Below are 11,924 nucleotides of genomic sequence, written 5' to 3' on the forward strand. Positions count from 1 at the left end.
TAAAGGCTGGTTCTTTCACCCATCGATATCAAAAGGAAATGGTAACCTTTAAATCTGCTTTGCAATAAATGCTTATGGGTTGCCCTTCATTCAGTCGTTTAGATGGAACACGTCATACAGTATTTGTAGGTTGTACTCATAATTTCCTTTTTATAGTTATTAGTTATTGTATTTTTTTTTTAAACTATATGTATCCTTGGATTTGTGGTACACAATATAGCAGAAAAAGATAAAAAAACAAAACAAAATAAAAAGAATGAACAAAAAGATGAAAATGCATAATGGTAACCACAAGTAAAAACAAACAGAATAAAGCAAAAAAACAAAAAAAACATCAAAAACAACATTGACAACAACAACAAAAAAAACATAAAAAAATGAAAGGAATGGACAAAAAGACAAAGACAATAGTACAGTAAAGCAGGGAAGGATTATCCTCTTCAATGGAATTGTAGGTCAGAAGAACATGTAATTATAAGTTTGCTACCCTGCGAGCAGACCCAAGTAATCTAGGAAGATCAAAGGGCCTGTCCTCGCAGGGTATAAGTTTGCACGCCATGCACTGACTTTGTCCTCATCATTTTTACTGCTTGTATAGAATATTACTTGAAGTTACAACCAGCAATCAGTTTCCACATTTAAGCCACCAATAGGTTGATCTGACTTTCATTTCAGTTGAACATTTCTTTTGTTGAAGAACATAACTGTACAACAAGAAGTACATCTCCTCTTATTTTGAATCATTTTGAAATTCATATTCGGGGCCTGTGCTGTAGGACATACATTGTTCTACAATTCAAAACTTGATATCGCACAATTACTGCTATGCAGCTTGAATGGAAGGAGTTCACAAAGTGTTTAATATCATTGCTGATGGGCTGTGTCATTTCAACTGTCTGAGCTATACAAATGTACCAGAGCGGAACACAAACTCGCATGGATCCAACTTATTCTTCAGACGTGCTCATTCCTGGGTCTCCTGGTGGCTTAGCTATTAATTAAAACCATGTGTTTGACAATTGTGCATGAAATTGTTGTTTCAAAGGAGATACAAGCAGAATATCAACACATCATGACTGAACTTGATCAGCTACAAAGAGAAGCACAGAAGCTGCGGGAAAGTGTTCAACAGCTACCTGGAGATGACAGAGATTCAGAGTTACAAGGGAAGCTCACAAGGCTGTTTTCTAAGCTTAATGAATACAGTAAAGAGGCCCGCACAAGGGAGACCCTATCAAGTGCTTTAGCTTCAGAGGAGGAAAAGTTAAGAACAAAGCTTGTTGAAATGGAGGCTGAGCAGGTTTGTTTTGTCCCAGCATCATCACTTATCTGATGGCCAAGTAAAAAATCATACAACGAGAATCTGTGAATTGATCAGCCAGTCAGTGAGCTTATCAGTTGATTAGGAATTCCACCAGTCAGTCAGACAGTCAGCCAGTCAGCCAGTTACCTGGTTAGCCAGTCAGCTGGTTGGCCAGTCAGTTAGTCACTCAGACCATCAGACAATTAAATTTTGGTTCATGCCTCTAATTAGTGATTGAGGGCCCCACTGGCTTTATGCATTAGATATATTATGTACTGTCCATGCATATGGGTACATACTTTAAAATATGAAAATGGAATTGAGAGCAGAAAAGTGACAAATATCTCAATTTATATGCAGTACTTAACACATTAATTCATGTTTGTTTTCTTCAAAATAAGATTGTTGCAAAATGAAATGTAAATCTACTGATTAGAAATAATAATATAACAATGTGTCATGTGTGCCATCATCAAACTTTTTAGGCCTCACATGAGAATGTGGTACATCAACTGAGAGATAAATTGGGAAAAAGCAAGGAAGAAATGGAACAGCTACTGGATGAAGTAAAGTTCTGTGAAGAAGCTGTCTTTGTGGAAAGGGAGCAATTGGAAATTAAAGCAAGCAGTGGACCTCTGTCAGGTGGCTCAAGGAAAAGCGAAGGAAAATCTCTATCAGATGAGGTGTTGTATATGATTTACATACTAGTTTACATGCATGCAGCAAGAAATAATGACCTACACAAGTTGTAACCATCAGCCGGTTAGGCTCTTGTGAAGATAGTCTTGGATTCGTTTGGACTTTATTTGAACCATAACAGAATTAATTCAAAGTAGTTTACTTAGTGATAGGGAGCCTTTTTTAATGACTATAGAAATGTGGTTGAAGGTACTTCTTGCAGCCAAGAACCAATCTTCTGGCAAAGTAGTAAACCTTACATTAGAAGTCCTTTTACAGTTGTACTGTTTGTTTTTATTATTTTTTTTAAATTGGTGGAACTCTGTTGCATTAGATAATAGAGCTCTTCCTGAATACAAAGAGTTAATTTTTTTACAGGGAGCTTATTGTGCTAAATATATTATTGTGCTAAATATATTATTATATGTATATATATCTTCACTGCAGCAACAGGAAATCATTGCAAAGACACCAATGATGCAGACTGGGGTGGAGACATGTGAGAGTTGTGGCCAGTTACAGCGACAAGTGAATGAGCTACAGAAGCAAGTATTGTTGGCAAAAGCTGAGAAGGATGAAGCACTCAAACTTAAAGAAGAGGTATTTTTCAACTGGAACTTTTAACAATGGATATATCTGGAGGAATATTAACTGAGCTTTTGACTCTTTGTGATTGTACCAGATTGTCAATCCCTGCGGTCATTTAAATATGTTTGTTCGATGAAGACAAAGTTAAATTAATACTGCCAAACATCCTTGTGTCACAATACATATAACTATAATTCCAAATTTCTTGGGCCTTTAATAACTCAAATCATTACACCTTCCTTAACAATATTTAACAATGTCAATGCTCAATTTTAACTATTTGGTGACTGGTACATAATTTATTTATAGGAAAGAGATGATTATTAGAAATGATTTATATCATCTTAGGTTCTGGATGTGAATTACAAGTGGGATGAACAATACAAACTGCTTGTTGCAGCTTCCACTAAAGACATCAAGGAGCTGAAGAACCAGATTGAGATGATGAAATCAAGCAAAGGATATGGGCAATTAACAGAGGTTGAACCTATGGAGAGAAAAGTGAGCAAGATAAAGTGACTGTCTGTGGTCAGAAATGTTTTGTTGGAGTTAGTTGCTGATTCCAGTGTTGTTTCTTTTACTATCAAAATGTGTAGACAGCAGATATCTGACATTAAGCAGGTTAATGGAAGAATTGTGTGTATTGACTGGATGACATTTAGGTACCTAATGTACTGCTTCAAGTTGAATAACAAGTAAATGTATTGTGGAATCCATTGATTCCTGATATTTTGAGCTCAGTGTATGTTCAATACACATTGTACATAACTTGTATCGTGCCATGCAAAAGTACATGTATAGCACCTTATTGCTTGAAAGAGATGAACAATAATGTTTTGTCCCTCGTCAAGACAAGTTTCTCACCTCGGGAGAGGGTAAAATACTGTATATTTGACCTTCTACGTCACAAGAAGTCATTCTGAAGCAAAACAACATGTTCATAATAGGTAACTTTACTTGTATATACCTCCCAGAACCAAACACTGGATGAGTTTCCTTCAGTTTCTGTGCTTTGTGTTTGGGACGAGATGTTTCTTATGCAGTCAAAGTGGCAATATTAATTTAAATTGTATATTTTATATAGGCATTGGATGACCGTATCAAATACTTGGAAAGTGAGTCACAACAGAAGCAACTTGAAATAAATCGCTTGCAGCTGTTGATGAGAAACCAGCCCACACGACTGGTACGTTAACATATCCCGCTTCAAGCCACTGGGCATAATTCTTTTTTTATTAATTTTTACAAAGTCAATTGAATAAACTTTGGAGTAACTCAACCTTGCCCTCACTCCATGTGTACTTAATAACTGCTTGCATTGGCAGGAATAATAGTATTTAAAGCTTATAAAACATGTTCATATTATTGTTCTAAGTCTCTTTGGTTATAATTAATATTTACACGTCCAAGTAGTTTTCACTCATCAAGGTTTCAAGATTGTAAAATTGACATGCACAAAGAAATATCATGGCCTCTTATTAGTAAATCACTCACCTCTTGTGAAAATGTTCCAAAGACACCAGTGACCATAAGTTGTTAAACCTAACTATAACTGCTTACTCCATTAAAAAAATTAATGTTGTGTAGATGCACTGGCTGAGAAGAAAACTTTTGGACAAAATTAACTGCAAACTCTCATTTGCGTGTATCTTTGTATGTACACAGGCACAAACACCTCACCTCTCATCCTTGGAGCAGCCACTGTCCCATCTCTCCCAGCTGGGTGCAGCTGCAGCACGTTCAGGCCCACCATCTGAAGGTTTACCTTCCTGGCCTGGTACTGCTGCCTTTGGACATCAAATCCCTGCAGAGGTTGTTGATCAAATTGAAGTGCTGAAACAACAACTCAGAGTTTATGCTGATGATTTTGCTACTGAAAGAGAAGACCGTGAGAGGAATCAGACAGAAAAAGAGAAGCTCAAAGAAGAATTGGATGCCATGAAAGAGCAAGTACATGCTCTCGAGCAGCAGGTACAGTTTAAAAACAAAAATATGGTGATAAGAGCATAAAGACTAGGGGTGCTTTTGCAATGACTGTTAGTGCAATCTTAGTACATTTTTCCACCTTTTACCAGAATGTGTTCGTGAGATTCTTTGTTACTTCAGGCTTTTTGGCTTGTAAACGTGTTTGTAATAACTTCAATAATAATTGTTTGACTGTGTTCTTTGTTTTTATAAGTTCTGCCTTCTTTTAATTCTGTCATGAACACAATCTGTTTAAGGGAATGTTATTTAATTGGTTGAGTAGGTCTGAGTGTATGGTGCAAGCAGTACATGTGAATGTTTATCCCTTATTTTTTCAAATGGCAAAACAGTATTGAGGTTGCACGAAATTCACAGTTAGTGGCATAAAGTTATCTGTAAATCTCACACGCTTAGGGACCTTAAGCGGTCAGAATGGCAACACCATGGACAGTGCAGAATGAATTACATGCAACACAGTGCTATGTACGTGACTTTACGTTTTGAAGGAGTGAGACTTTATCTTCAACATAGCTTGTTTGCGCAGAGTTATGTTCCAAACAGAAATCATGTGGAGACTTGGCCTTCAAAATTTCCGTTCTCAAAATTGGAAAAAATTACATTTTGACAATTTTATTTTGTCACTAAAACAACGCTACTTGAAAACTAACACGCAAAATAATCATTCTGGTCATCAAACTATATTTTTTTTTGTCTTGTGGTTATTGCCGTCTTTGTCGTGATTGCTTAAGGTCCCAAATAACCAGGATTCAAAGACAGGGACATCACGATCATGTTGACTTGTTTCCTCAGTCTGTGCCACCTGATCCACAGCTGTCAGTAGCTCAGCTTGTCCACTAGGACCAGCCCTTCACGCTGCTGATCACCCTTTCAGCGGTAGGGTAGGTTCCGTAAGCGGAACAGTGGATAGAGTGTATAGTGTACATTGCAATTTCAGAAGCACAGGTGGCCAGCATGTTTCATGGTGGTGAATGTCACATCTTAAGTTCTCCATAATTTCATTACTATTAATGGGAGAACTGAGGGACTTTGTGCTACTTTACATTTACTGACAGTACTGTATTGTACTATAGTGATGTACGTTTTTTGGATGTACGTGGAATGTCACATTTGGTCTAACTTTTCCAGAATTATATGCTTTAATATACGCCGCATTGCTTACTGTTATTGATCGTAAATATCATGATATTGACCTTGGTTTCCTCATAAAATGTGATTGCTTGGGGCATGTACTTAGGGCAGGGTTAATTGTATTATCGGTGGCTAACTGTCGTTCTTCCCGCAGAATACTGATCACTAATTTTTTCGTTTTGAAACAATTAATGCGGGGGAAACATCTAATTATCGAAAAGAACCTATATCTGGTACTTTTTAATACAATATAAGCTTTAACATCCTCTTTATAATTCTGGTGGGGATCCCTTCAGTAAAATGGTTAAGATGGTAATTTAATCATATAATGTCTTTCTTTAATGATTATACTATTCTAAATCTTATCAGCTCGGTGTTAATGGAAACCAAGGAAACAAATTATGTAGTCTTATCACTTATAAAAAAAATCTTTTTGTGGCTTGATTTAGCTTCAGGTATACGAAGAAGACTTCAAACGAGAGAAAAGAGAGAAGGAGAGCCTTCAGCAACAATTAAGAGCCAAACAAACTGCGGTGAGTTTGCCTTTTTCTTTTTTGACTTATATAAACCAAATGGCTGTCTCTACAGTTAAACATATAACTGCACCTGCACTTTTGGGAAATGCGTGTGCTTTCACATGTCGCTGGGACTTATTTCCCAAGGTTCCAGAGGAGCTTACAGATACACTTTGCTGTTCTTCACAGGTTGGTTACCCATACAATGATCCGTTGGCCCAGAAGGCTAGGGCTGTGGCTGAACAAAAGGCCAGGGTCCAGGCCATCAAAGAGGTACACGACCGAGAGAGGGACAGACTGATGAGAGGACAACACGATTTACAGCAACATGTCTATGGACAGGTACAGCGTCCAAACTCTAGTTTGTTAAAGGCGCCATTTGGCGACCTGAATCAGTCGTCAAATGGTCGCCAGAGATAAGACTTTGGTTTCCAGAAAAAAAAATTGTGCTTTCTGACGCACACTGTACGAACGCGCTAACTATGCCGCTCATGTTTGTATTAAGCAGTATGGCTGGCATTTTTTTTTTTTTTTTTTTTTTTTTTAAGATAGACAGGATATCTTCAACCTCTGGCAACTCAGGAAAAAGAGGCAAAGTTTTATTGAAGAGAACAACAGCACAAATGCTAAATATTTTGTGAAAGTGTTTATGACATTAAGTTGACTTGACGCCCCAAAAATAATTTGTAAAAACGTTTCAACCTGCTACTTGATCGCCGAACACTGCGACTTAGCGTCACAAATATAGACGCCAATTTTGTTTTTCCTAGTCGACTTTTAGACGACCAAAGCGGTTGCAAGGTAATTTGGTTATATCAGCTAAGTTGAAATTGTAAATTGGTCACCGTAACGAATAAAAAAGCTGACGTTTCGAGCGTTAGCCCTTCGTCAGAGCGAATGGAAGCACTGAAGTGCGTGTACTTTAGATCATTTCACATGCAGGTGTAACATCGCCAGATTTCTTGTTCATTTGTTTTAGTGCTATATTGTTTGTTTTCCTTACTAGCCATACACTCCTGCCCAATCACAGTACATTGCTTATGGAAGATCTGGACTGGACTACACAAATCAAGAATGGAAGCGGCCCCCTATGATTCCGAGGGTAAGGATTTTTAATTTCAATTTTACGCCCATTTTGTATCTGCTTTGTTGAAGCAGCATGTATCAACATTAGAAGGGTAACACATGCAATTTTTTGATTGCGCTGCTTCCTCAGCCGATCAGATTCAACAACTAAATCAATCATGTCTGGCTTAGTCGCGTTATGAGCACCTCGTTAGTTTCTACTTTGAATCTCCTGTGCGTTCATTGACTGCTGTGATTACATTGGATTTGGTTTTTATTACACTCAATCGAAAAACGCTCAAAGACAAGAAGAAAAAAAAGGTGCATCACAGATCTCGCCTCCCTTTCGTTCCTAGTCCTTAATATTAAAACATGTGGGTAGATGTACTGAACTGTTGCTGGTGTATCATAAAGTCCTGAAGATGCTTTTGGAGTAGGAGTCTTCTCCTACTACTACTTTCAGAGGGTATCCCCAACCAGGTGAAATCCCTATGATCGCCATGAGAAGATGAGTCAAGTTAGTATTGCCAGAGCCTTAACACACCCAGTATAGTTAGTTGTGCAGAGCTGACACCGTCACATAGTATTTCCCGATATTTATGGTGCTGCTCTATGTCCTTTTGATGGCTCATCATTTCCTTTTGGCAAAATTTAGGGTGCAATACCACCTACCCGTGGATTAGTCACACATCCAGTAGGTCAACATTCAACCAGAACCTCCATGTACCATGGAGGAGAAGTTTACCCGGACACAGTTCAAGACGTCATCGATTCTCCTTCGGATGGTAACGATATCGAATCCGATTCTGGTGTCAGCAGTAAGGATGAGGTGGTTGGACTGGAAGAATGTCCTCGCTGCTTGAGGAAGTTTGATGGAGAGGATAGTGACACTATCCTTAAGCACATCGAAAGGTGTATTTCATGAGAAAAAAGTGATACCTTTCTTCAATTTGTTCGTTAATTTGTTTATCTACTTCACGAAAATCGACGACTACACCGGGACTTTTTTCATCCGCCTTTTTACAGCCAGTGTTTTGTCTTAAAAGGGTTTACTAGTGATTTGATTACGGAAGGCTTGCTTTACAAAATTAGTAAGAAATAATTACGTTTATGATCAAAATTATAAAGTTGCATTTATGTAGATATCCTTTTTGAGGCAGTGCAGCAGAAGGCAGTGTTGTGCTTGCCCATTCATTAAGCGTCACTGATGATGACTTGACAGACTAGCGGAGTGTGATTATTGCTTATACACAGCATGCGTGTTCAGTATATTTTTTTAGTCTTGAGACTTACAATACAAACGATTCGTCACCATGGATAATGCTATCGAAAATTATAGCGGCATTACTTTCACACTACCAAAACAAGAATAAGGTAACATGAATCACACTGACAAAAATTAAAACACGAATTCCACCAATACTACCACCGATATTATTACTGCTATTTCAGAGTGCAATTCTATAATGCCTCACTTTTGTTTTGTTTTTTTTCTTGCTGTTTTTGTTGACTTTATTTAACAATACTAATCGTATCATAATACTTTTACAGTTACTTTGCTAATACTAATCAAATGTAATGCGAGCTACGCGTACAGGTGTACATTGCTAGAAGCAATGTGATATTCCAGTAGCTGAGTTGCCATACATTGGTAATATCGACTGAGAGAGGTGCCGAGTATTCGCAATAACCATCGTAATTGTGAGTTAAAACATTAAGGGCCGGTTATTTACACGAGGTCTAAACCAAACCAAGTAGTGGGCCTTGGGGATTCTCTTTAAGTGGGATGTTTTGATTTGATTAATGTTCTTCCACTGTTAGCTTTCGGCCCTCTTGAAACTGTTTAGGTAAAAGGTTTGGCTAAATTGAAGATAGTTTAGAACGCGGTTTCGTTAAACAGCGGCTAAACTTTGTTTAGATAACCAGCCCTAACTGTTGTGTTACTTGTAATGAGAAGAAACTAACGCATAACAAAACTTGGTTGTTTATTTTTGCATGCCTTCCCGTCATCTTTAGGCAAATTTCTCCAGCAGAATCCGAGTCACCTTGCATCTTTTTCTTCCCAGGGTGTTTTCTGGTAATTTTGTCAAATTCGTTATAAAATTCAAGTGAACCACTCGGGTCAACATGTGGTATCGGGCACTTTGTATTTAAGGCGTGCGTGACGGCATAGGAAAAGTTGGTAGTCCGCACTTGTACTGACTCGTGCCCAGTAGAGCAAGTCCAGCCTATTGCTCCAGACTACTCGCGTCAATGTTATTTGACTGATTCGGTTGTTTGAATCCGATGATGCCTTTTTCGTAGGCCTTTTTAGTCGATACCACAGAATTTGATTTCATCAGGAACTGGAATAAGTTGGTGACCGTGGCGATGCTCTCCTTTTTAGTGGTCTTTCACGAAATACGACATGAACTTTTAATTAGTTTTTCAATGGTCTTACAAAAATTTGACGTTATTGCCTTTGGTATAATCGCTTTTCTTTTTTTTTTTTTTTTTTGTTTTGGTATGCGGATGCTTTCCCTTTCATGTATTTATGCAAAGAGGGAATTTCTTTTAATTACACTATCCCGTTTGTTTTGATAATTTTGTCTTTTATTATGATAAATTTGTTTGTTGTGGCGATTATTTTTTCTTCGTTTGGCGGTGGTTTTAATTAGAGAGAGGACCAAAGCCAAGAAAATTAAAATAAGTGATTATCAGATCAATTTTTATCTGTCTGTCGTCTTGCAGTTCAAACCAGAACTTAACGGGAACCTGTCTCTGAGTCCCAACAACAGGTGTAAAAAGCAATTTGTAGTTCTTGCTACATAATAAGACAACAAGCGGAGATTCTAATAACACGTAACTAATAAAAACACACACAAAAAAGGAATAAGTTGAAAAATCGCCCCAAGAAATAGCAAAAAAAGAAGCAAGAAAACCATTATAAAAAGTATAAAAGAAAAGCAGAAAATGGGAAAACAAAAAAATTTAAAAGCAGCTAAAAGAAGCAAAAAAAAAAATTTTAAAAGTTAGGAAAAAAAGCGAACCAAAAAAAAAAGAAGTAGCAAAACTAATAAGATAAAAAAGGTATTATTATTATTACGCAACTTAACAAAAACAAAACAGTAGCAGAAAAAAAAAAGAAGCCATGAAGACAAAATGTATCCATTGAAAGAAGCGAACAACCGAGATAGTGAAACTTCTGATGTTATAGTTAACATAGAGAGGTGAAGTCAAGGTTGCGCACATTTATAGACATTTTGGGGGAAAACTATTCATTGGTCCATTGTTGTGATCAGTAGTTTGTCTTACAGTTTACGACGAAGATAAGTGTTAACCATCGTGATTTTGGACGAAATATTTCGTCCAGATTTCTCTTTTAATGTGCTCCAAGTTAGGAATGACTTGGAAAACCCAATCATGTGACTTGTCTTGTATCAAGTAAAGGAGAGAGTGGAATTGTAGTTATCGCGGTCCGTAATTTTAGCGCCTACGAGGGTTTTACAGTAGTGTTTTAGAGCCCTCAAAAGAGGGTTAAAACTAACCGATGTGCGTGTTGTAAACGCCTTTTAAAGTGTTTGCCAATGCCTTAATTAAGGGAGTGTATAACCATCCTGCATGTTTATTAATAGATATTTACAATATTTCGTTGTTTTTAATTATGAGTTTTTTGCAAAGGGAATCACCAATCGTTGTTTGTTGTGTTAGACTTTTGTAAGGGGTTAATAGAAACTCTATTTTCTAAGCTCAGGAAAGTCCTCTTTGATTGTTATGATCAATCCTGAAGGAAAACGATCTAGAAAAAAGGTAAACGGCGACTACTAAACTTCCTATAAATTTTACTTTATGGCTTATGTTTAGATCGTCAGCTAGGCGAAGTAGAAATTAACGGCATTTTGATTTCACTTCGTTTTCTTAAATGATTACTGTACACCGAAAGTCGATGAAATAAATGTTACAGTATCACAAAAAAATGTTTTTTTCTGTTGATGCCTCGAGATGTGATTAACTGTACAGAAACCATGTAACAGTCTAAAGCCTCGCTCAAGGTAAAGTAAAATTTTAATTTAAGTTGTCAATAATTTCTCCGACTTTTTTCCTTGTGATCCCTTATTCGTTGTCAGACTTGATTCTCTATCCTTCGCCAATGAGGTGAAAAAAAGTTGCAAGGAGTAGTCATAAGTGCACTATTTGGTAAACAACACGACTGAAAGATAATTATGTCAATTAAGATAAATCAAACCAATCCAGAACGTTATGAACTCTCTTTCTTTATTCCTACCTCCTCGTGTTCCTGTGAACTCTTCGTGTGACTAAATCGTAATATGGAGATGACTGGATATCAACTGCCAAGATTCAATGAAGATGATTTTTGTCTTACTGTAAACAGAACAATATTTACGTGCTTCAAGAGTGTGGCAAATGTTTAAAAAAGTATCGATGATCAAAGAAGCCTTTCGGATAATTTATCTAAACTCTTCTCTGGCTCTAGTTTTTGTTTATTGTGCGGAGGCCGATTGGATGATAATTTTTGTTCCACAAAAGCAATGTAGAGGAACGTTTTTTTAATCAAAACAAGTCTTAGTACCTGAGCTTCTATTGGTTTTCTCCATCAATAGTATTACATTTTGTTCTCTATTGACTGATTCGGTTCATTGAAGCAATGTTATCTCGAATTG

At 37.1% G+C, this 11,924-nt stretch overlaps 1 protein-coding gene across 7 annotated transcripts in view; it reads left to right on the top strand.

Moving 5' to 3' along the window:
- Positions 1-11,219, top strand: part of LOC111342668 (uncharacterized) — a 48,895-nt gene extending 37,676 nt beyond the window's left edge. For 6 of the 7 annotated variants that reach the window (XM_088747309.1, XM_088747307.1, XM_088747310.1 and 3 more), the window contains 10 exons: positions 1,046-1,300; positions 1,789-1,986; positions 2,429-2,581; positions 2,918-3,070; positions 3,654-3,755; positions 4,235-4,540; positions 6,133-6,216; positions 6,388-6,540; positions 7,205-7,300; positions 7,919-11,219. In XM_088747309.1, the coding sequence (XP_088603435.1) occupies positions 1,046-1,300; positions 1,789-1,986; positions 2,429-2,581; positions 2,918-3,070; positions 3,654-3,755; positions 4,235-4,540; positions 6,133-6,216; positions 6,388-6,540; positions 7,205-7,300; positions 7,919-8,188 (1,770 nt within the window). In that variant the 3' untranslated portion in view covers positions 8,189-11,219. The remainder of the gene's footprint in view (positions 1-1,045; positions 1,301-1,788; positions 1,987-2,428; positions 2,582-2,917; positions 3,071-3,653; positions 3,756-4,234; positions 4,541-6,132; positions 6,217-6,387; positions 6,541-7,204; positions 7,301-7,918) is intronic. The other variant, XM_088747311.1, reaches the window with a different exon arrangement.
- The last annotated feature ends 705 nt before the right edge of the window (positions 11,220-11,924 follow it).

This window comes from Stylophora pistillata, chromosome 2 (assembly GCF_964205215.1).
Source record: "Stylophora pistillata chromosome 2, jaStyPist1.2, whole genome shotgun sequence".
NCBI classification, from domain to species: Eukaryota; Metazoa; Cnidaria; class Anthozoa; order Scleractinia; family Pocilloporidae; genus Stylophora; species Stylophora pistillata.